This window comes from Phyllostomus discolor, chromosome 9 (assembly GCF_004126475.2).
Source record: "Phyllostomus discolor isolate MPI-MPIP mPhyDis1 chromosome 9, mPhyDis1.pri.v3, whole genome shotgun sequence".
Lineage (NCBI taxonomy): Eukaryota > Metazoa > Chordata > Mammalia > Chiroptera > Phyllostomidae > Phyllostomus > Phyllostomus discolor.
In genome coordinates this window covers 105,258,881-105,278,439 of record NC_040911.2, presented here as the reverse complement: position 1 = coordinate 105,278,439, position 19,559 = coordinate 105,258,881, and the positions used below count along the sequence as shown (strand labels likewise).

General features: G+C 68.0%; 1 protein-coding gene across 1 annotated transcript; it reads left to right on the top strand.

Annotated features, from left to right (window-relative positions):
• Positions 1-118: 118 nt before the first annotated feature.
• GMEB2 (glucocorticoid modulatory element binding protein 2) lies at positions 119-17,958 on the top strand. Its single transcript, XM_028524127.2, has 10 exons — positions 119-235; positions 6,441-6,597; positions 8,470-8,567; positions 8,931-9,058; positions 12,526-12,629; positions 13,648-13,805; positions 14,570-14,641; positions 14,906-15,043; positions 15,197-15,319; positions 16,504-17,958. The coding sequence occupies exons 2-10, from the start codon at positions 6,467-6,469 to the stop codon at positions 17,160-17,162; spliced, it is 1,611 nt and encodes a 536-aa protein (XP_028379928.1). The 5' UTR covers positions 119-235; positions 6,441-6,466; the 3' UTR covers positions 17,163-17,958.
• Positions 17,959-19,559: the final 1,601 nt, after the last annotated feature.

The window sequence follows — 19,559 nt, the reverse complement described above, 5'->3', positions numbered from 1 at the left end:
GGCACCGCCTGTCCCCGCGGAGCGCCAACTAAGTCCCCGGGCCCGCCCCTGCTCGTGCGTGCGCGACCCCGCCGCCTGCGTCACTAGGAAGCGCGCGCCCGCGCTGCCGCCGCCGCCGCCGCCGCCGCCGAATCCCCAACAAGGAGCGGAGCCCGCGGCCGCCGCCGCCGCCCCCGCCGCCGGCCTCCGCCGCCCCCCGCCCGCCGGCGCCCGCGCAGGCCCAGCCGCGGCCCAGGTAAGCGCCCGCTGCCCCCCGCGGCGAGGCCTCTCGCTCCGCCGCGCGCCGCCGTCCAGTCAGGGGTCCCTGCGGAGCGTCAGGACGTTACGGCGGGGGGAGGGGAGCGGGGGAGGGGCGGCGGCGCGCGGCGGGCGTCACGGGCGTCACGGGCCCGCGTCAGGCGGCGTCGGCGGCCGCACCCGCCTCCATCTTGCCGGAAGGCGGCGGGCGCAGGGGGTGGCCCTCGGTGTGGCCGCGGGCCCGGCTGGGAGCCGTGTCGCCGCGGGCCTCTCCCCCGCAGGGAACCGAGTCCACGAGGCCCCGGGTGGCAACTGTTTCTCCGCGGGCCCCCTTCCCCGGTGGGAACCGCGTCCACGCGGCCCGGGTGGGAACCGTGTCCCCGCGGACCTCCTCCCCCGCAGGGAACCGTGTCCACGAGGCCCGGGTGGGAACCGTGTCCCCGCGGACCTCCTCCCCCGCAGGGAACCGAGTCCACGAGGCCCCGGGTTGGCAACTGTTTCTCCGCGGGCCCCCTCCCCCGCTGGGAACCGCGTCCACGCGGCCCGGGTGGGAACCGTGTCCCCGCGGACCTCCTCCCCCGCAGGGAACCGTGTCCACGAGGCCCGGGTGGGAACCGTGTCCCCGCGGACCTCCTCCCCCGCAGGGAACCGCGTCCCCGCGGACCTCCTCCCCCGCAGGGAACCGTGTCCACGCGGCCCCGGGTGGGAAGCGCGGCCCCGCGGGCCCACTGCTGGGAGTGAAGGGACCTGCTGTGCGCCGGGTGAACTTCGCAGTCCCTCTCGTTGGCCGACTCGTTTCCCTGAGCCCGTCTGTCCCTTTGCTGACACTTCCAATGCAAGTTTTGATGCTGTCGGCTTTTCGCTTGTTTTCGGACCCAGAAAAAGCCGCACAGGAGCGATGTGTACGAGTTGAGTTCGGGGATGAGTACCCACCCGGAAACCGCAGTCTGGTCCATGATCGTGCACACCAGCTCCCACCCTCTTATTTATCCTCATTTTGCTATAAAAAGCAGTTGACATACGGTGCACCCTCCCACAAGCTCTTAAGTGCACCCGGCAGTGTCCTTAGCCATGGGTCAGGCTGCACTGGGCGCTCCGGGATGATCGCGTGCAGCCGAAGCTTTGGACTCGGATAAAATTGCCCCCCAACTCTTCTCTCCTGCTGTGAGTTGGGCTCTCCTAGATCCTCACATAAGTGGGGTCAGGACTTGTCTTTCTGGGTCTGGCCTGTTCCACTTAGCGTAATGTCCTCTGGGTCATCATGCTGTCACAAGCGGCAGCATTCCTTCTTTTAAGGCTAACTTATATTCCACTGACACACCACGTTTTCTTTTTTAGGATTTTATGTATTTTTAGAGAGAGGGGGAGAGAAACATCCATGTGTGGTTGCCTCTCAAGCACCCCCTACTGAGGACCTGGCTGGTGACCCAGGCATGTGCCCTAACTGGGAATCGAACTGACAATGCCCAAGCCACTGAGCCACACCAGTCGGGGCAGATACCTGTTTTTATCTGTCCAGCCACCAGGTGACATTCAGGCTGCTTCTGTATGTGGCCGACTGTGGGTAATGCTTCCCTGGACATGGGGTGCAGGTATCTTGATTTCATTTCCTTTGGACAAATGCTCACAAGCAGGATGGTTGGACCATGTGCTAGTTCTATTTTTAATTTTTTGAGAAAACCACCCAATGTTCCATAGTGGTCACATGAGTCGGCGTTCCCACCAACAGTACACAAAATAGCCTCATCAAAGGTAAATCCAGATGGATTAAATACACCCCAAACATAGCCGATTCAGCAGACTGCTTGCTCAGAAATCATTTCTTCATAGGCAGTGTCTTAAAACCTGTGAGCAGACACACTGGGTGGGGGAGGAACTTGCATGTGTGTGCACCAACATGCAGGCATGTCTGGGAACTTAGAACACTTGTAACTCTGGTTCAGATGTGAGCCGTTTTGTGCCTGAGCTGGGAGGGGAGGCTGCTCACGTGTATTTTCAGAGCACAGACTGATTCCCGTGTGCAGGGCTGCGTGCGCAGGTGCCGGTGCGCCTGTCTGGGACCAGAGTGGGGGCTCCAGTGCCCACCCTGGACCTGGACGCAGAGGCCCAGGTGCCCGGGAGAGGCAGGACCAGAGGAACCACCTTCCAGGGCTGCTGCTTCCGACATTTTCTAAGAGAAGCTGGAAATCTAATTTTTTTATTTTTTATTTATTTATTTATTTATTTAAATTACAAGTGTAGAAAGTTACACTTTTTAAAAAAATAATTTTATTTATTTATTTTTAGAGAGGGAAGGGAGGGAGAAAGGGAGAGAGAAACATCAATGTGTGGTTGCTGGGGGCCGTGGCCTGCAACCCAGGCATGTGCCCTCACTGGGAATCGAACCTCGACACTTGGTTCGCAGCCCGAGCTCAATCCACTGAGCTATGCCAGCCAGGGCGAGATCTAATTTTTTTAATGTGAAATTCATAAACTTAGAAAACGTTGGCGACTAATGAAACATTTGAGACACAGAGAGGATCCAAGACACTGTGCTTGTCCCTGGTACGTGACCTCTGCTGTGTCTCTCGGGGTATTTTCATCCAAGTGTCAACGTAAGAACATCCAGGCCTGTGGAGGATTCTTGTGATAATTCATTTGAGCCCTGGCTGGTGCGGCTCAGTGGATCAGGTGCCAGCCTGCAAGCCAAAGGGTGGCCGGTTCAATTCCCGGCCAGGGCACATGCCTGGGCTGTGGGCCAGGTTCCCAGTAGGGGCGTGTGAGAGGCAACTGCACATTGACGTTTCTCTCCCTCCCATCCCCTCTCTCTAAAACTATATAAAATCTTTTAAAAAGTTCATCTGAGGCAAATACAGGATAAGCCTGGTAGCAGGATCTCAGCAGACGGAGAAAAATGCTTCCCGGAAGTGACAGTGTGCAGCTGCTTCTGTGCGTCTGGGACCAAGGAGGGAGTGGAAGAAGGACTGTGGGGAGGGGGGGGAGAGCCCGGTGGGGGTGGGCGGGTCAGGGCTCCGAGGGTTCTGCGCTGTGGTTCTGAGAGGCGGCCTGCGGGCTGTGCCGACCTGGCCCTCGGCAAAGACAGACCTCCTACGGCAGAGGTGGAAGGCCTGGGGCGTGAGCCCCCACCCTCGCCGCTGAGGGGTCTGTGGCCAGACCACCCGGGGAGGCTGCTGCCCGCAGACGCCCTGTGTCCCCTGGAGAGGAAGGAGCTGCAGAGGGCAAGGGAAGCCCGGCCTTGACCCAAGACCTGACTGCACACTGGCACTTCCGTCCTGTTTGTGTGTACTTATGCCCAAGAGTGATGTTTTTAAGGGTTCCACTTCTTTACTTTAGAGAGGGGAAGGGAGGGAGAAAGAGAGGGAGAAACATCAATGTGTGGTTGCCTCTCGAGCGCCCCCTACTGGGGGCCTGGCCTGCAATCCAGGCATGTGCTGGGACTGGGAATCGAACCGGCAGCCTGTTGGTTCACAGGCCAGTGCTCAATCGGGAGTGCCAGGGCTAATAGTTTATTTTTTATTGTGTTTTTTACATTCATCACCATTTATTTTCATTTATTACCGTTTATCACCCTTATACCCTCTTCCTTCCCGAGAATGATCTTAAAGTGTTTTCTCATCTTACCTCTAAATTAGTTGGGGCTCAATCTCCACGCGTAAGGAACCCAGCCCAGTGCCGGGGGTGGCGTGGGCTGGGCAGGCGGAGCCAGTGCCCCCGGGAGGGGCCTTGATCTCTGTCTAAACTGCGGCACTTTCCCGTGGAGTGACTTCACCGCAGTGGCCGTGAGAGGCAGGGGTTCCGTTTTGTGTGTTCACACAACTCAGTGAGCTGCGGTTTCGAAGTCGGGGTGAGGAGAGCTGCCTGGGGGCTGAGCCCCGGCCTTTCTGCGGCTGTCAGTGGGAGCCGAACTCCAGTGGTTCCTGGGGGCCCCCCTCCAGGGAAAGGAGGCGCCTCGGTGAGAGAGCGGAACCCTGCGATGCACGCACCGCAGGTCAGTAATGCCTTACGTGCAGTTTATCCGTGCAGCTTAGAGCTCGTTGTGTCAGAGCCACAATCTGGAACACAGCCTGCGTGTTGCGCGGCGTGTCTGGCAGCGTCCACGAGTCCCTCCTCGCAGCTTCCAGGGCCGAAAAGCGGCTGCTGACCGCCTGGGGACTTGGCCCCGCCCCCTGCCGCGGCAGCCCCGCCCCCTGTGGGCGGGGCTCCGGCGTCAGCCGGGAAATGGCTCCAATATGTGAGGACCCTCTGAGGTTCTTAAATACGGTTTTCCCCCGAATTTTTACACTGCCTGTCCTCCCCTCGCTGCACCCTCCTGAAGTGAGAGAGGAGGACGTCCGGGCATCCGGCCACCAGCTCCGGCGTGCGGGTGCGTCCAGAGGGACGTCCGCGTGTTTCCCGTTGCACGCTCTGACCCTGACCTTCTGGCCGGCCTCGCCCCAGCTCCACTCCCGGCTCCCCCTGCAAGGCCAGGGCGCCCGTGGGCTGCTCCCTAGCTCTCCTCGCCTGTCTGGCGAGAAGGCAGCCTTCCTCCGCAGGGTGTCACGCCCACATGCCCCCACGCCTCGGTCCTGCCCTCTCCGGTCGCGGTGGAAGTGACGGGCACTGCTGTCCGGTGAGGTGGGCGGTCCGGGAAGCGCTCGCTCCCTTCTCTGGCTCGTCTTGCCCGTGGCTTCCTCCAGGGGCTGTTGGGGCCATTCCTGGTGCCGGAGGGGCAGAGCCCGCAGGCGCTGCGTGGGCCCCAGTCGGAGAAGCCAGGAGGTCTGCCTTCGCTGTCCCCAGCAGACGGTCCTGAGGGTGTCCCAGCGCCAGCAGCAGGCGGTGTGACGTGCGGACACTGGAGCCCCTGCGGCGGCCACTTTTCGGAACCGCTCACTGAATCTGGGCGGGTGCGCTCTGGCGGGAGGTCAGGGTCAGGGCAAGTCTGCTGGGGGCGGTGGAGGGTGGGCGCCTCTCCCGAGCGAGCACCGCGTGCCAGGCAGGGCGTCCCTGCCCCTCCAGGACTGGGTGGGTGACCTGCAAGATGAAGGTCTGAAAGGGCTGCTTTTCTTTTTTTTAGCAAGTTCTGGTATCCTCCACTTTCTAGCCCGTGTCTAGTCCTAACAAGGCTGCTGGGTCCACCGGCACGGAAGAGTCCGTTCCGTCCCGGCCGAGCGCACACGTCACGGGACTGCCGTGGACACCCGGCTGCGGGCGCGGCTCAGGGCCGTCGGGGCCTCTCACGCTGCGGTGCGGCTGGCCCTGCCGGAGCTCGCTCGCCTCCCAGCGGACGCCGTGCCCCCACCAGACACGGCCCCCCAGCCCCCGGCCCCCAGGACCCTCTGCTCTGCTCTCCGTCTGTAGGACTCCAGTGCCCCCGCTCACGGCGCTCACAGGCGCGGACCCCACGACGCTGGGCCCTTGAGTCCTGGTCCTGGTCCCTGTGCGCGCAGACTGTCTCGTGTGTCCCTCGTCTGGTGACGGGCGTGTGGCCGGTCCCCTTCTTGCGTGTGGGTCCGTGTTAGTCCCAGCCCACGGGTGTTCTGGCCGCTGGTGTCTTGAGGGGGGCCGCTGGCCACTTGGGAGGAGGAGGACGCTTCCTTCACAGCAGCCGCCCAGGCTCCCCCCGGCTGGTCCCGCGGGCCAGGGACGGGACGCGTGTGCACGGCCTCCTCTGTCTGAGGGCCCGCTCACCGACTGCATTTAGGACAAGGGGGGGGGGGGAGACACACCTGAGGGCCCGCTCACTGACTGCATTTAGGACAAGGGGGGGGAGGGGAGACACACCTGAGGGCCCGCTCACTGACTGTGTTTAGGACAAGGGGGGGGAGGGGAGACACACTGATCGGCCGCCGCCCGCTTGCGCCCTGACCGGGGATTGAACCCACCCCTCCAGCTGATGGGACGATGCTCCGGTCCGCTGAGGGCCCGCTCACTAACTGTGTTTAGGACAAGGGGGGGGAGGGGAGACACACTGATCGGCCGCCGCCCGCTTGCGCCCTGACCGGGGATTGAGCCCACCCCTCCAGCTGATGGGACGATGCTCCGGTCCGCTGAGCCGCAAGGGCCAGGGCTGTGACCGCTCTCCGCAGAGAGCGCCCTGGGACACCGCCGGGGCCTGGGGGCAGCAGGGAACAGCTGGAGACTCGCCCGCCGGGAGCCTGGCCTCCTCCCGCCACCGCCCTGACTCTGAGTCTCCAGCCCGTGCCCGCCCCCCGTGTCCCCTCCAGGACTGGCCCGAGAGCCCCGCCGAGCCATGGCGACCCCCGACGTCAGCATGCACATGGAGGAGGTGGTGGTGGTGACGACGCCCGACACGGCGGTGGACGGCAGCGGCATGGAGGAGGTCAAGACGGTGCTGGTGACGACCAACCTGGCTGCTCACGGGTGAGGGCGGCCGCACCGGGGGCGGCTGGGGGCGCCTGCCGGGCGAGCGGCGGGGACTGCCCTTCGTCAGGGTTGTCCTGGACCTGCTGGGGGTTGGCTGGCGCAGGCGGGTGGCTGGGATGGGGACGTCGCATCCCCAGGACAGAGCTGACGCTTGGTCCTTGTCCTTGGCACCCACGTCGCCACGGGCATGCGGCTCATCTCCTGAGACGCCTGAGCTTCTCCCGATGAGATGGACGGTAGGGACAATTGGGGACCGTTTTTCAAAGTGGCATTTTAGAGCCAGCATTCTCCCGACACTCCCCGCGGCGACGGAGTGTTTCTTCCCATCTTCACGGTGCACGTCAGGCAGAACGTTGGGAGCTGGCCCAGGGGCGGACCGCTGGCCCCTTTGGCTGTCCCCATGGGGGCTGCCGCGTGGTGGCAGGGGGCTCCCCTGTGTCACCCGTGGCCGCCGAGGGGTTGTGCTGGCCGGCCCCCACGGGTCATCTTTGTTGTGTCTTGTGTGTGGCCCATTCAGACTGACCTCAGCGTGTCACTGGCCGCAAGGGTGGGCTTCAGCCTCTCCACTGTCCAGCAGGACGTTTGGAGGACGGTCCCAGACCAGGCACTTCCCGACCTGGGCACTTCCTGTGACACCTGCAGGAGGCCGGGCTGTGGACGCCGCGCGGTTCGAGGGCAGCCCTTCGTGGTGTGCCTGGGGCCCTCTCGTCCTCACGCCGCACTGTGCGCTGCATCCTGGCCCAGGCTCTTGCTCCGTCCCCGCCCATCGGCGCTTTGCTGGGTTTGGGCGTCACTGACGGCGAGTGACACTGGGCTCTCCGGGCGGCTTGTCTGTGGGTGGGCCTCCCCCAGCGGCTCCTCACACGCTCTGCCGGCTCCTCCAGCCCCGCCCCCAGGACTGGGGGTGGCCCCCGATGAGTACAGCGGGCCGAGGAGGACTTGGTGGGGAAGGCCGCGCTGCCTGGGCGGGGCGCCCTGGGCGCTATGAGAAGTCCTTGCCAAAGCTCCTCTCGTGGGCGCCCGGCTCGCTGAGCCCCGCCCCCGTGGCACCCCGCCCAGGCACCAGGCTGGTGGGGGATGTCCAGCCCTACGGCGGAGGACTCCCAACCGCAGCCCTGGCACTGTGAGCCCTGCTGGGGGTCTGTCTGGGGCCGGTCAGCATATCCAGAGGACACGGGTCCTGGTCAGCTCGGCTCTGTAGCAAAGAGGGTATGCGCACCCAGCACGCAAGAGGGTGCCCTCTTCCTGCACCGCCGCGGTGCTGCCCTGACCACCCTCGGGACCCTCCCAGGGCCTGTGGCTCGCGCCGGTGGCACCCGTCTCCAAGGCGCCGCCCCCTGGGGCCCGGCCTGCGCTGCTGCTGCTGTGGTGCTGGCCCTCCAGGCGCAGCGAGGCTCCCTGGTCGCCCACACCTCCCTCACCTTCCTGGGGGGCCCTGTGCAGCCCAGGGGTCACCAGGACCCCGTCCGGGTGGACACACCCCTGCTGCGTGGGATGCGGCGAGGGTGTCTCCAAGGATCTGACCCTTGTCTCTAAAGCTGTGTTTCCTGGTGGTTTCTGAGAGCCTGTGGAATCCTCACAATAGGAGTGAGATACTTTATCGAGGAGAGAAGCGGGGGTTCAGAATTCCTGCCGAAGCGCTGGCGGCCCCCACGGCGCGGCGTGCCCGCCCCACTTGCCAGGCGCTGGTGGGCGCCTGGGGCCCAGCCGTGAGCAGAGCAGACCGTTGGCAGGACCGCCTGCTGGGTGCCACGGCGCCGCGGCTGTCGGCAGAGGTCCCCTGCCCCGCAGGGGCGCTGGTCCCTGGACCGGGCTGGAGGGGGCCGTCGGCTCGCTGACGTCCCCCTGACGCCCCCACGTCCTCCACAGGGGCGACCTGAGCGAGGACAACATGGAGACGGAGAACGCGGCGGCTGCAGCTGCAGCCGCCTTCACAGCGTCCTCGCAGCTCAAGGAGGCCGTGCTAGGTAGGCGCCTGCGCCTGCAGGTCTGCCCTGGTTGGGGGGGTGGCTGCGGGGGAGCCCGCGCTGCGGCTCGCCCGTTGTGACGTCCTGAGTAGGCGTGGGAGGTCCTCAGAACCCTTCCTGCTGAGGCCTCGGCGCCCCTCGGACCACCTTGAGCGAGCCTCCGGGAGCTGCTCCAAGTGGGGTGTCCCTCCCTCTGTGTCCTCGGTGGCTCTTCGGGTGGCCCGCAGTTTCGGGGCCCTGGCTGCGCCCCGAGCTCTGGGTTCTCGGCAGCACCTGCACTCTGGCGGGACGGGCCCGGCGGTGGCTGTGACCGACTCTGTCTCACCCTCTCGCCCTCTCCCCGCCCGTGCCCCTGGTGAGAAGTGAAGGTGACTGAGGAGGGGGAGAGCCTGGAGGCCGAGATCTTGTACCCCATCACCTGTGGGGACAGCAGAGCCAACCTGATCTGGAGGAAGTTTGTGTGCCCCGGCATCAACGTGAAGTGTGTGCAGGTGAGGGTCTCGACGCGGCCAAGCCTCAGACCTGCGTGCTGGCTGTGGGGGGGGCGGTTCTCCCAGGGCAGCTGCTGAGAGGCCCAGAAAGGGAGCCCCCTGCTCCCGGGGGCATGACCTGTGCGGGGGCCGTCCGGGAGGCTGATGTCCAGGGGCTCGAGGGCAGAGGAGGAGCAGCTTCCACGGACGGGCGGGCCGCGCTGAGGGCACGAGGAAGAGCCGCCCTGTTCCAGGGGCAGGGGCAGAGCGGGTGCCCCGAGGCGGGACACGGGGGAGGGGCGGGCGAGGTCGGGAGAGAGGACCGTGGGCCTGAGAGCCTCCGTGAAGGAGGAGGCTGGAATCCCAGGCTGCACGGACAAGCCACAGGGCCAGGTCCGGGGAATGGCCACCGCTCCCTGTGGGACACACGGGCACCAGCGTGGCTCGGGCCGACGGGGCCCCAGCCGGGGGAGAGTGCCGGCGAACCCACGTGGCGGCGGAGCACCCCGTGACCCCCGCATCGAACACATGGCCAGCAGGAAGGCTCCAAGTCGGACAGCCAGCCTCACCTGCAGGGGTGGCGGGCCCGCGAGTGGCCGGTGACGGCCTCGCATCAGAATGCCGCCACCGACGAGGACAGCGAGACCCGCACCGGGGAGCTCACGGCGGGCGGGCAGGAGTTCTGGCTGCTCACGGGAAGACACCAGACAGGCACCGGGGGACGGTCCGCATTGGAGCTGACCGTGCGCTGTGCGCATCCCGGCAGGGTGCCCGGTGCCGCGCCAGTTCCGGCCCTCCCGCCGGCGGTGGGCCTGCGTGCTGCCGGGGGCCAGGCGGGGGTGCCGTGCGGTGCTCCTGGGCGTCGGGCGGGCTCTGTGGGCGGACCTGGCCTCAGGGCACAGACGGGAAGCACGTCTGTCCTCGCCGCCGCCGCCGACAGGCTCCTGGAAACCAGCCCCGCGGGGGCGGGGGCGGGGGCGGGGCGGCCACCCTGGGCACGGTGGCACACACGCGTGCCAAGTTCCCGAGGAGCGTTTCCGGCCACACACGTCCCCAGGCCCCTCCGGGGTGGCCAGAGAGGCCGCCCGGTGCCTCGGTGGAAGTGAGACGCCCGGCCGTGCCCCCCAGCAGCTCCTCGGGGCAGCGCAGGCGCCGCGCCCTCCCGCCCTCCCGCCGTCTCCCAGGGCGCTGGCCTCTTGGAGCGGGAGGCTGGTCCGGTGCCTTTGCAGCCCTCCAGGGAGTGAGGTTGTCCCCGGAGAGAGAGTTTCGTGAAGACCTGCACAAGTGGCAGTGCGCAGGGGCAGAGTCCGGGGACTGCGGTGCACGGTGAGCCGGACGCCCCAGCCGGGGGGCGGCCGTGTCTGCCCGGTCGTCAGAGGCACGGCATGCAGTCTCGTGCGGTCCTGAGGGAGGACCCTGCCTTCTGCTCATTCCGGACGCTTCTCATCCAGTGTGGCCGCCGGCTGCCACACCGGGAGCAGTGCTGGTCGGAGTGACTGTCTGCTTCTCCGGAAGGGGCTCGCAGCAGAGGACCCCCCGCCCCCCCGCCAGACACAGTGTCGCCTCCTCCGGGCGCGACCGGCCCTGGCGCGGCTGGTGTGGTGGCTTCCGTCTGCGACACGGTGGCGCCCGCGTCTCCTCGCCCGTCACGGATGTTCGAAGACAGAGCGGCTTGGTGGGCGTGTGCAGGAAGGCGCGGTCCAGAAGGCTCTTCCCTCTCCACGTGGGGCCCCAGCAGCCACGCAGTCAACGACACCAAGCTGGTGCGGGTGGTTTTCAGCGTGTGGTCTGCGTGTGCTGAGCGAACCGGCCCTCTCCCGCGGGCAGAATGCTGATGCTCCCAACCACCGTCCCGCCGGGACCGCTGCCGCCTGCAGCCGGTCCGCCCACCCGCCCAATCACCGTCCGGCGAGAAACTCCGCCCACCACTCCCGACACGTCCGACCTGTCGCAGCACCTTCTCCCCGCACCGCACGAGGCTTTTTGCATTTCAGTTGCATTTTACCTTTGTTGAAAGAACAAAGCCACACATGCCGAAAACGTGGCGTATTTTCTTCCATCTTCAGCATTACAGTGGCGGCACAGGAACACGCCGGCCCTGATTGCTCCGTGTGTGCTGGCGGCACAGCTGGCTGGCTGCCGTCTCACAGAGCTTTTTCAGACGGACTCGCAGACAGCTGGGTGCAGCTGCAGCTCAGGCCGCATGTGGGTCCGGTGGCCGCAGGCCAGTCTCCTCGGCCTTCGGTGCCGGTGAGTTTGTGGAGAGTCTTGGCCTGGACCGCGGCCAGCTTATGGGGGGAAGAGGGACGAACTTTTTGGCCAACCGAAAAGAAGACCCAAACACCTCGAGGAATGAATGCCACGCACTGCAGTAAAGGAGAGCTCGCCACCCCAGCAGAGAGACAGAAAACAAGGCGGACCATTCCTCCCCCCGCACCGGGGGCTCCAGCTCGGGGTCCGGGCCGGCATGTGTCCGGGCTGGCGGCCCGACGGAGCTCTGGGTGGCGGAGGCGCGGGAGCAGAGGAGCGGGCACGGTGGGGAGCGGAGCGGGGCGGAGCGTGCCGGGCACCGCAGCCCCGATGCCGCATCTCAGGGAGGTTCCGGCAAGGGTGCGACGCGGTCGGCAGCGCTGTGAGCGTGGGACCGCGTGGCTCTGGACTCCGCCAGCCCGGACCCCGCCGTCTCCTGCTGGCTGAGCGTGGGACCGCGTGTCTCCCTGGACTTGAGGGAAAGGGCAGCCGCTCAGGGAAGTGGGGGGAGGGCCCCTCGGCGGGAGTCCTGGGCTGGCTGCACGGGCCGGGACCCACCACGAGTGATGGAGGCAGAGCTGGGGCACCCTGTGACCAGCTGCGGCTGGGTGGTCTGGGCTGCACCTGAGGCAGACGGCAGGGCCCCCCGGGCAGGGCCCCGGTCTGCCGAGACCCGCTGCCGCACCCGCCCTGGCCTGCTTGTTCCCGAGCGAACGCGGTTTCGTTCTGCTCCTCTGGGTGCGGGGCTGCTCCTTGAAGGGGCCGAACGGGACACTGGACCTTTCCGGGCTGCCTGCTGCCTGCGTTCCGGCCGTGGGGGCACCGGCGGGCCCAGCGCCTGGAGCAGGGAGGGCCGTCCCTGCTCCGCCACGGGCATGTGCATGCCACTGGGGGGCGGTGGGGGAGGAGGATGGGCCGGCGCGGCTCCCTCCACGTCGGGTCCCGCGTTGCGCTGGCGTGGACGTCCGTGGTGAGATGTGCCAGCCCTGTCTGAGCGTGTGCCCGCAGCGTGTCCCTCCCGGCGGCTGCAGGAGGCCAGCCCCGCGCAGGCAAGAGGGCCACGCCCGGTCTCACCTGGGCCCGTGTGGGACTGAGGGCGGGCCCTGGGCTCCTGTGCCTCGGCCACAGCCTCCCCCGGCCGCGCTCCAGACCCCACACACGTCAGGCGGGACCTGTCGGGCGGGAGCGGGAGGTGGCAGGAGGCGCGCCCTGACCACTCTGCTCTGTCCCCTCCACAGTACGACGAGCACGTCATCAGCCCCAAGGAGTTCGTGCACCTGGCCGGCAAGTCCACCCTGAAGGACTGGAAGAGGGCCATCCGGATGAACGGCATCATGCTCAGGTGGGCGTCTTCGGGGCGGGGGCTGTGCCGGTGGCCCTCCCCGGTGGGGACGCACGGGCGCCGCTTTTCCCTGGTTTGGGGGCGTGAGCGGGAGGCACGTCTGGGCCGTGAGGAGAGCAGGCCCAGTCCCCTGCCACCGGATGCTGTCCGACCTGTAGCTTCTCTCGTCTCCTCCTGCGGCCCCCGGAGCTCCCCTGGAGGCCCGGCGGCCGGCCGCAGTGAGTGCTCCAGGAGCGGCGAGGAGCGCCCAGCCCGTCCCAGCCGGCCTTCCTGGTGGCGTGTGCCAAGAGCACGGGTCCGTGGCCCGCGGTGCCTGTTTGGCTGGTCCCTCGCTTGGCAGCCTCCCGGGCTCGGCTTTCCCGCGTGGGGCTCTCGGCAGCACCTGCTGCCCAGGCTCCCAGGGTGCAGCCTGGGGCCACGGCCTCCGGACCCCTTCTGACCTGAGGCTTCAGGCTCGCAGCCCCGGAATGTTCTGGCGTCTCCTGCTCTGGTGCCTCCACCAGCCCTCATTGGAAGGGGCACCCGGGTGGGTCCGCCCCGCCCTCCACCCGGTGACCCTCAGAGGTGTGTCCGACGGAGGCCGCGCTGCGCCAGGCCGCTTCACCGCGGGCGGGCTGCAGTCCTCCGTGCCCCAACCCGGAGGGCGGACCCTGCTCCTGCGGCCCCCTTGCTGCTGCGGGGGCGCGACCCGGCTGGTCACTCTCTGTGGGAGCTGCAGCCTGGGAGGCGCGAGGCCCAGGCCCGGGGCCCTGCAGCCCCGGAGCCTCCTGCCCCGGGCAGGCGGAACACGGAACTCAGCGGCCCGCGCTCCACCCTCCGCCGGTCCGGGTTTCCCAGACGGTGTCCGGGTGTCAGGGCTGCCGTGAGGCCCCGCCCAGCGTGGCCAGTGACCAGAGCAGCCAATGAGGACTCCTGGGGGCGGGGCCGGAGTGGAGTGGGTGTGGCCTCGGGCGCCGGCGCGAGGCCCCTGCAGCTCGGCCCGCCGCAGCTCAGCTGGGCCGCCGCCCTGTCTCCGCAGGAAGATCATGGACTCCGGGGAGCTGGACTTCTACCAGCACGACAAGGTCTGCTCCAACACCTGCCGCAGCACCAAGATCGACCTGTCGGGCGCCCGCGTGCCCCTGAGCAGCCCCACGTCGGCCGAGTACCTCCCGCTCACGCCCGCTGCGGCCGACGGTACACGCCTCGCCCCCGCGTCCCCCGCCCCTGCTGCCCGCCACCCAGCTGGAGGTGTGGCCGCCTCCTGCCACTGCGCAAGCGGCAAGCGGGAGCCTCTGCCTCCGCGGCAGGATGGCTCGAGCCCCTCTCCTCCCTAAGCCCCTGTTGTCGTAAAACCTAGAAACTCCCACGAGCAGTGTGTACAGAATGGCAGCCCGCGGGGGCTGCCGGCAGCTCTGACGGTGGGGTGTCCCGTGTCCCCACACAGCTGCCCCCCCGGGGACTGCGCCCCCTGCCTGCCTGCCTGCCCTGGGGCTCTGGTGGCCACCGTGGCGACGCTCCCTCGGGGCGGGCAGATGCCCGGCGCAGCCCAGGCGCCCCGGAGCCCAAGCGAGGGTGCCATCGGGGGTCGGGGCCGGAGGCCCTTCTCAGGTTGCCTGCACTGTCCCCGCGTGGGCGGCCTGGGCCGGCTGCAAGTGGCCGGGGCCTTGGCTGAAGCCGGGCATGTGCTGGGGGCAGGTGCGGGAGGCCGGGCGGCGGCACGGCCCGCCCTCACCCTGGGGCCGGTGTGGAGGGCTTGGCCCCGGGCACGGGGGTTCCTGTCGGCTCCTCCGCCCCGTGTGTGCCTGCAGTGCCTGCCTGCAGTGCCTGCGAGGAGGCAGGTGACGTGTGCGGCCGCGGGTCCTCCCAGCTCCAGGGCCCCGTCCGCGGGCTCCGTGGGCCCAGGCAGAGGACGCTTCGGGGCGAGGCCGGCGGGCTCACCTGCCTCTGTCTCATTGCAGTGAACGGGTCTCCCGCCACCATCACCATAGAGACCTGCGAGGACCCCGGCGACTGGACCACGGCCATCGGAGGTGCGGGCTCCCTCCCTGGGCGGGGCCTGGGCAGGCCCCGGGAGGACGGGTCCACGCGGGGAGCCGTGCCCATGATGGCGCAGGTGCTCAGGGCTGCGTCCCCGCCAGGCTGGCCCCTGGCCAACTCAGGCCCCACCCCAGTGGGGGGGTGCCGGCGACCCCCAGAACTGTGTCCTCTGGGGGTCTGTCGCTCCCCCCGTGGCTTGAAGCCCCCTGTGGGCCCGGGAAGGACGCCCCGTCTCTGAGCCTCTCCTCCCTTCGCAGACGACACGTTCGCCTTCTGGCGGGGGCTCAAGGACGCCGGGCTGCTGGACGAGGTCATCCAGGAGTTCCACCAGGAGATGGCAGAGACCATGAGGGGCCTGCAGCAGCGGGTGCAGGACCCGCCCCTGCAGCTCCGAGGTGAGGCCGCGGCCGCCGGCCCTTCCTGCAGAGCGGGGCCGGGGCTGGGCTGGCTGCGGCCATGGCGGGCACCAGGGGCTCCTCTGTGGGGGGCGGGGGCAGCCAGCCCTGCCGCTCCAGCGCCCCTAACCCCCCCCCCGCCCCGGCCCGCAGACGCCGTGCTGCTGAACAACATCGTGCAGAACTTCGGCATGCTGGACCTGGTGAAGAAGGTGCTGGCCAGCCACAAGTGCCAGATGGACCGCTCGCGGGAACAGTACGCCCGCGACCTGGCCGGTGCGTGGGGGGCGCCCGCCGGCCGTGCGGGACAGGAGGGCCCTCAGTGCTGTCCACAGGGCGTGGCGTGATGCTCAGACCACCACTGTGGCGGGGCGGGGGCTGGTCCCGCTGCGTGGGTGCTCACGGGCGGGCGCTCACAGGCGGGCGCTCACAGGCAGGTGCTCACGGGCAGGTGCGCAGAGCCGTGGGGGGGCGGACCGCAATCCCGAGCCCGCTGCTGCCAGCCGTGCCCGTCTCCCTCTGCGCCTCCCCGGGGTCTGGGCTCGCGGGTGTGCCTGTGTGTGCCCGTGTGTGCTTGTGTGTGTGCCTGTGTGTGCCTGTGTGTGCCTGTGTGTGTGCCTGTGTGTGTGCCTGTGTGTGTGCCTGTGTTGTGGCCTGTGTGTGTGCCTGTGTGTGTGCCTGTGTGTGTGCCTGTGTGTGTGCCTGTGTGTGTGCCTGTGTGTGTGCCTGTGTGTGTGCCTGTGTGTGTGCCTGTGTGTGTGTGTGCCTGTGTGTGTGCCTGTGTGTGTGCCTGTGTGTGTGGCCGTGTGTGCCTGTGTGTGTGCCTGTGTGTGTGCCCGTGTGTGCCTGTGTGTGTGCCTGTGTGTGCCTGTGTGTGCCTGTGTGTGTGCCTGTGTGTGCCTGTGTGTGCTTGTGTGTGTGCCTGTGTGTGTGCCTGTGTGTGCCTGTGTGTGTGCCTGTGTGTGCCTGTGTGTGCCTGTGTGTGTGCCTGTGTGTGGCCGTGTGTGCCTGTGTGTGCCTGTGTGTGCCTGTGTGTGGCCGTGTGTGCCTGTGTGTGCCTGTGTGTGTGCCTGTGTGTGCCTGTGTGTGTGCCTGTGTGTGTGCCTGTGTGTGGCCGTGTGTGCCTGTGTGTGCCTGTGTGTGTGCCTGTGTGTGTGCCTGTGTGTGCCTGTGTGTGCCTGTGTGTGGCCGTGTGTGCCTGTGTGTGCCTGTGTGTGTGCCTGTGTGTGTGCCTGTGTGTGTGCCTGTGTGTGCCTGTGTGTGCCTGTGTGTGTGCCTGTGTGTGTGCCTGTGTGTGGCCTGTGTGTGCCTGTGTGTGCCTGTGTGTGCGCCCGCGCGTGTAGAACAGGCTGGCTCCACCTGCTCTTCCGACCTCGGTCCTGCCTCCGGTCACGAGAGCAGCTCTGTGGCGCCACGCGGGTGGGTCAGGGTGTGACGCGCTGTCCCCACCGTCCCCCCAGCCCTGGAGCAGCAGTGTGACGAGCACCGCCGGCGGGCCAAGGAGCTCAAGCACAAGTCCCAGCACCTCAGCAACGTGCTCATGACGCTGACGCCTGTGGCCCTGCCGCCCCCCGCCAAGCGGCCGCGGCTCGCCAGGGCCGCCTCCGGGCCGGCCGCCATTGCCTCGCAGGTGCTCGCCCAGTCCGCCCAGATCGCCCTCAGCCCCGGCGTGCCCGTCTCCCAGCTGACCAGCGTGCCGCTTGGCAAGGTGGTGTCCGCCCTGCCCGCCCCCACGCTGGCCAAGAGCTGCCCCCAGGTGGCCCCTGCCAGCTCCCCCGCCTCGCCGCTGCTCGGGGGCTACACGGTGCTGGCCTCCTCGGGCACCTCCTTCCCCGGCACGGTGGAGATCCACCCGGACGCGTCCAGCCTCACGGTCCTGAGCACGGCCGCCGTGCAGGACGGCAGCACGGTGGTCAAGGTGGTCAGCCCCCTGCAGCTGCTCACCCTGCCCGGCCTGGGCCCCGCCCTGCAGAACGTGGCCCAGGTGTCCCCTGGGGGGAGCACCATCGTGACAGTGCCCACGGGGGCCGTGGAGAGTGCTGTGGTGGCCTCGGGACCGGAGGAGCACACGGCCACCATCGAGGTGGCCACCGTGGCCGAGGGCCAGGAGCACAAGTAGCCGCTGCCGGAGGCGAGGCCCTGCGCGGGCAGGGGCCGGGCCCGTCCTCGGGGCGCGGTGAGTCCCGTGGGGCTGCCGAACCAAAGAGAGGAGAAGCCCGAAGGGGCGCGAGGAGGGAGAGGGACCGCGGCAGCAGCGGCCCGGGACGCCCACCGGGCGCCACGCTCCGAACCTCCTCCCTGTTTTCTCGGGAAACGTATTTTTCCATCTGTTGCTTACGAACACTGTTTACACACCGGCCCGGCCAGGAGCCAGACGGGAGGGCGCGGCCCTCGCGGCCGGGGCACGTCACTAGCACATGTCTTGGGGACCGACCCCGAGGGTGGAAAGCCGTGGATCCTATGGATTTGGTTTCTTCCCACAGTTTTCTGTAGGTTTAGTGCGGCTGGCACTCTGCACCGGCCCCGGCGCAGGTGCGGGCGGCATGTCGGGTTGGCGTGGGCTCGGGCCCGGGGCCCGTCCCGGGGTCTGGGGTGCGGGCCTGGGCGAACCCGCCTGCGTGGAGGGGCAGGGGCCCCCCTGCACACGAGCTCCCCCGAGCCCACCTGCCTGCGGCCGCCCGGCGCTCAGGGGCCACCCCCGCGCACCGCGGGGCCTTCCCATGAGTCCTTTAGCCGGCTTCTAGGAAGAGTCAGATTTATAGCGTTTTCAACCCAAACCATGCTGAGTGCCTAGGCTTCCGGAATCCGCCCTGGATTCCAGAGGGTTTTGTACAAAGCGGCTGTTGGGACGGCCTGTGTGAAGGTGACCACGTGCCGGAGGGCCGGCACTCGGGTCCCGGGGTGGGGCTGCCGGCCCCCCGGGGCCTGTGCCCACTGCTCGGGCGGAGGGGGGGGCGGGGCTGCCCAGAGGGCACAGCCAGGGCCAGCGCCAGTCACGGTGGGCACCCAGAGGCTCGCTGACGGGCAGTCGGGGGCCACCGCGGCTCTGACTGTGGGGTCACTAGGTACACCTGGTGCCCCCTCTGTCTCCAGCAGGGCCCCTGGGACGGCTCCAGCCCCCGGGCATCGGGGCCCCGGGGGCCGGGCATTGGCCCGCTGAGGACCCTTCTGCGGGTCCCCACCTCGGGGAGGACCCGCCTGCATTTTGAAGGGGACTGGGACCTGACCGTCCATCCTTCCATCTGCCCAGCGCCCCGCCCCGCCTCAGTGGGCCTCGCCCCGCACCCCGCTGCTGAGGCCGCCTCCGTTTCCTCTGTTACGTGTTTCTGTTCGCTGTTCGCGGGTCCGCTGGTGCCGGCTGGTGTTTACTCTCGGTTTGCGTCCGCACTTCTTCGCGGGTGCGTCCCGACGGAGTCTTGAGGTCCCTTCGGGGGCAGCGTGGGCCCCGCTGGTGCGGGCACGCCCCGCTGGTCCCCGAGTGCACCAGCCTCGTTCGCCGAAAACTGAAAACCACCCCCAGCTGGGTCAGAGCCAGGCTCGCCCGCACACCGGCCCCGCTGGGCCCCCGACCAGCCCCGGGGGTGCACTGCAGAGCCATACACGCGGGGCTGCCAAGGCCGCTCGGAGCCCCCGCCCAGCCCCGCACCCCGGTGCAGAGGGCCCGCCCCCCTCCCGGAGCCCCGCTGGGCTGCAGGGGGCTCCGCACCGGCCCGGCCCCTCCCCCCGCCTGGGCCGCGGCTGTGCTGGGGTGCAGGAAGGCGGATGGGCTTGGTTTTCCTCACTGGTGCTCAGAGGCCGCCCAGGGACCCAGGCATCTGAGTTTCACTTTGTACGTTGTTTTGCAAGTATCTGCCTGGTACTTTGACTTAAAATAAAAACACGTTTCGTAACCCGTGTCTGTGTCTTGTGAGGAAGGGCGTGCCGGCCCCGGCTGCTCCGACACCTGCTCGGGAGGAAGTGGTGTGCGGGCTGGCCCCAGTCATGGCTGTTTCCTCGTCCCACCGCCGTCCCCTCCGAGGCAGCGGCCACGGTGGGGGGGGCCTGTCCTCCCACACCTGAAAGTGTCCCATCCAGCCTGCACCGTGCAGCACGGCGTCCCCCCTGCCAGAGCCTCGGGGTGCCCTATACCTCGGAGAGGGGCAGGCAGTGATGGCTGAAGGGGTTGTAGGTCCCTGTGTCCATCTGGTCTGGCGCCCTTGGCACTGCCCCGGCCCCGGGGGGAGACCCCACCACACCGGGGGGCTCCTCCGTCCCGGAGCCCATGCACAGCAGACCAGCCGAGTCAGGAGAGGAGGCTGCCCCGGGCAGGAGGGGGCCTGAGGACAGAGGTGGGGTCCAGGAGGGGGCCTGAGGACAGAGGTGGGGTCTCAGGAGGCTGGCTGGAGCAGCTGGGCGGGTGGTGTGCCCCTAGAATTGTGAGGGGCGGATGTGGGTGAGCCCCTCGCTTAGTGCAACAGAGCCCCCCGGCTCAGAGGGCGGGTTTGCAGGGGACCCACTGCATCCAGCTCTGGGACCG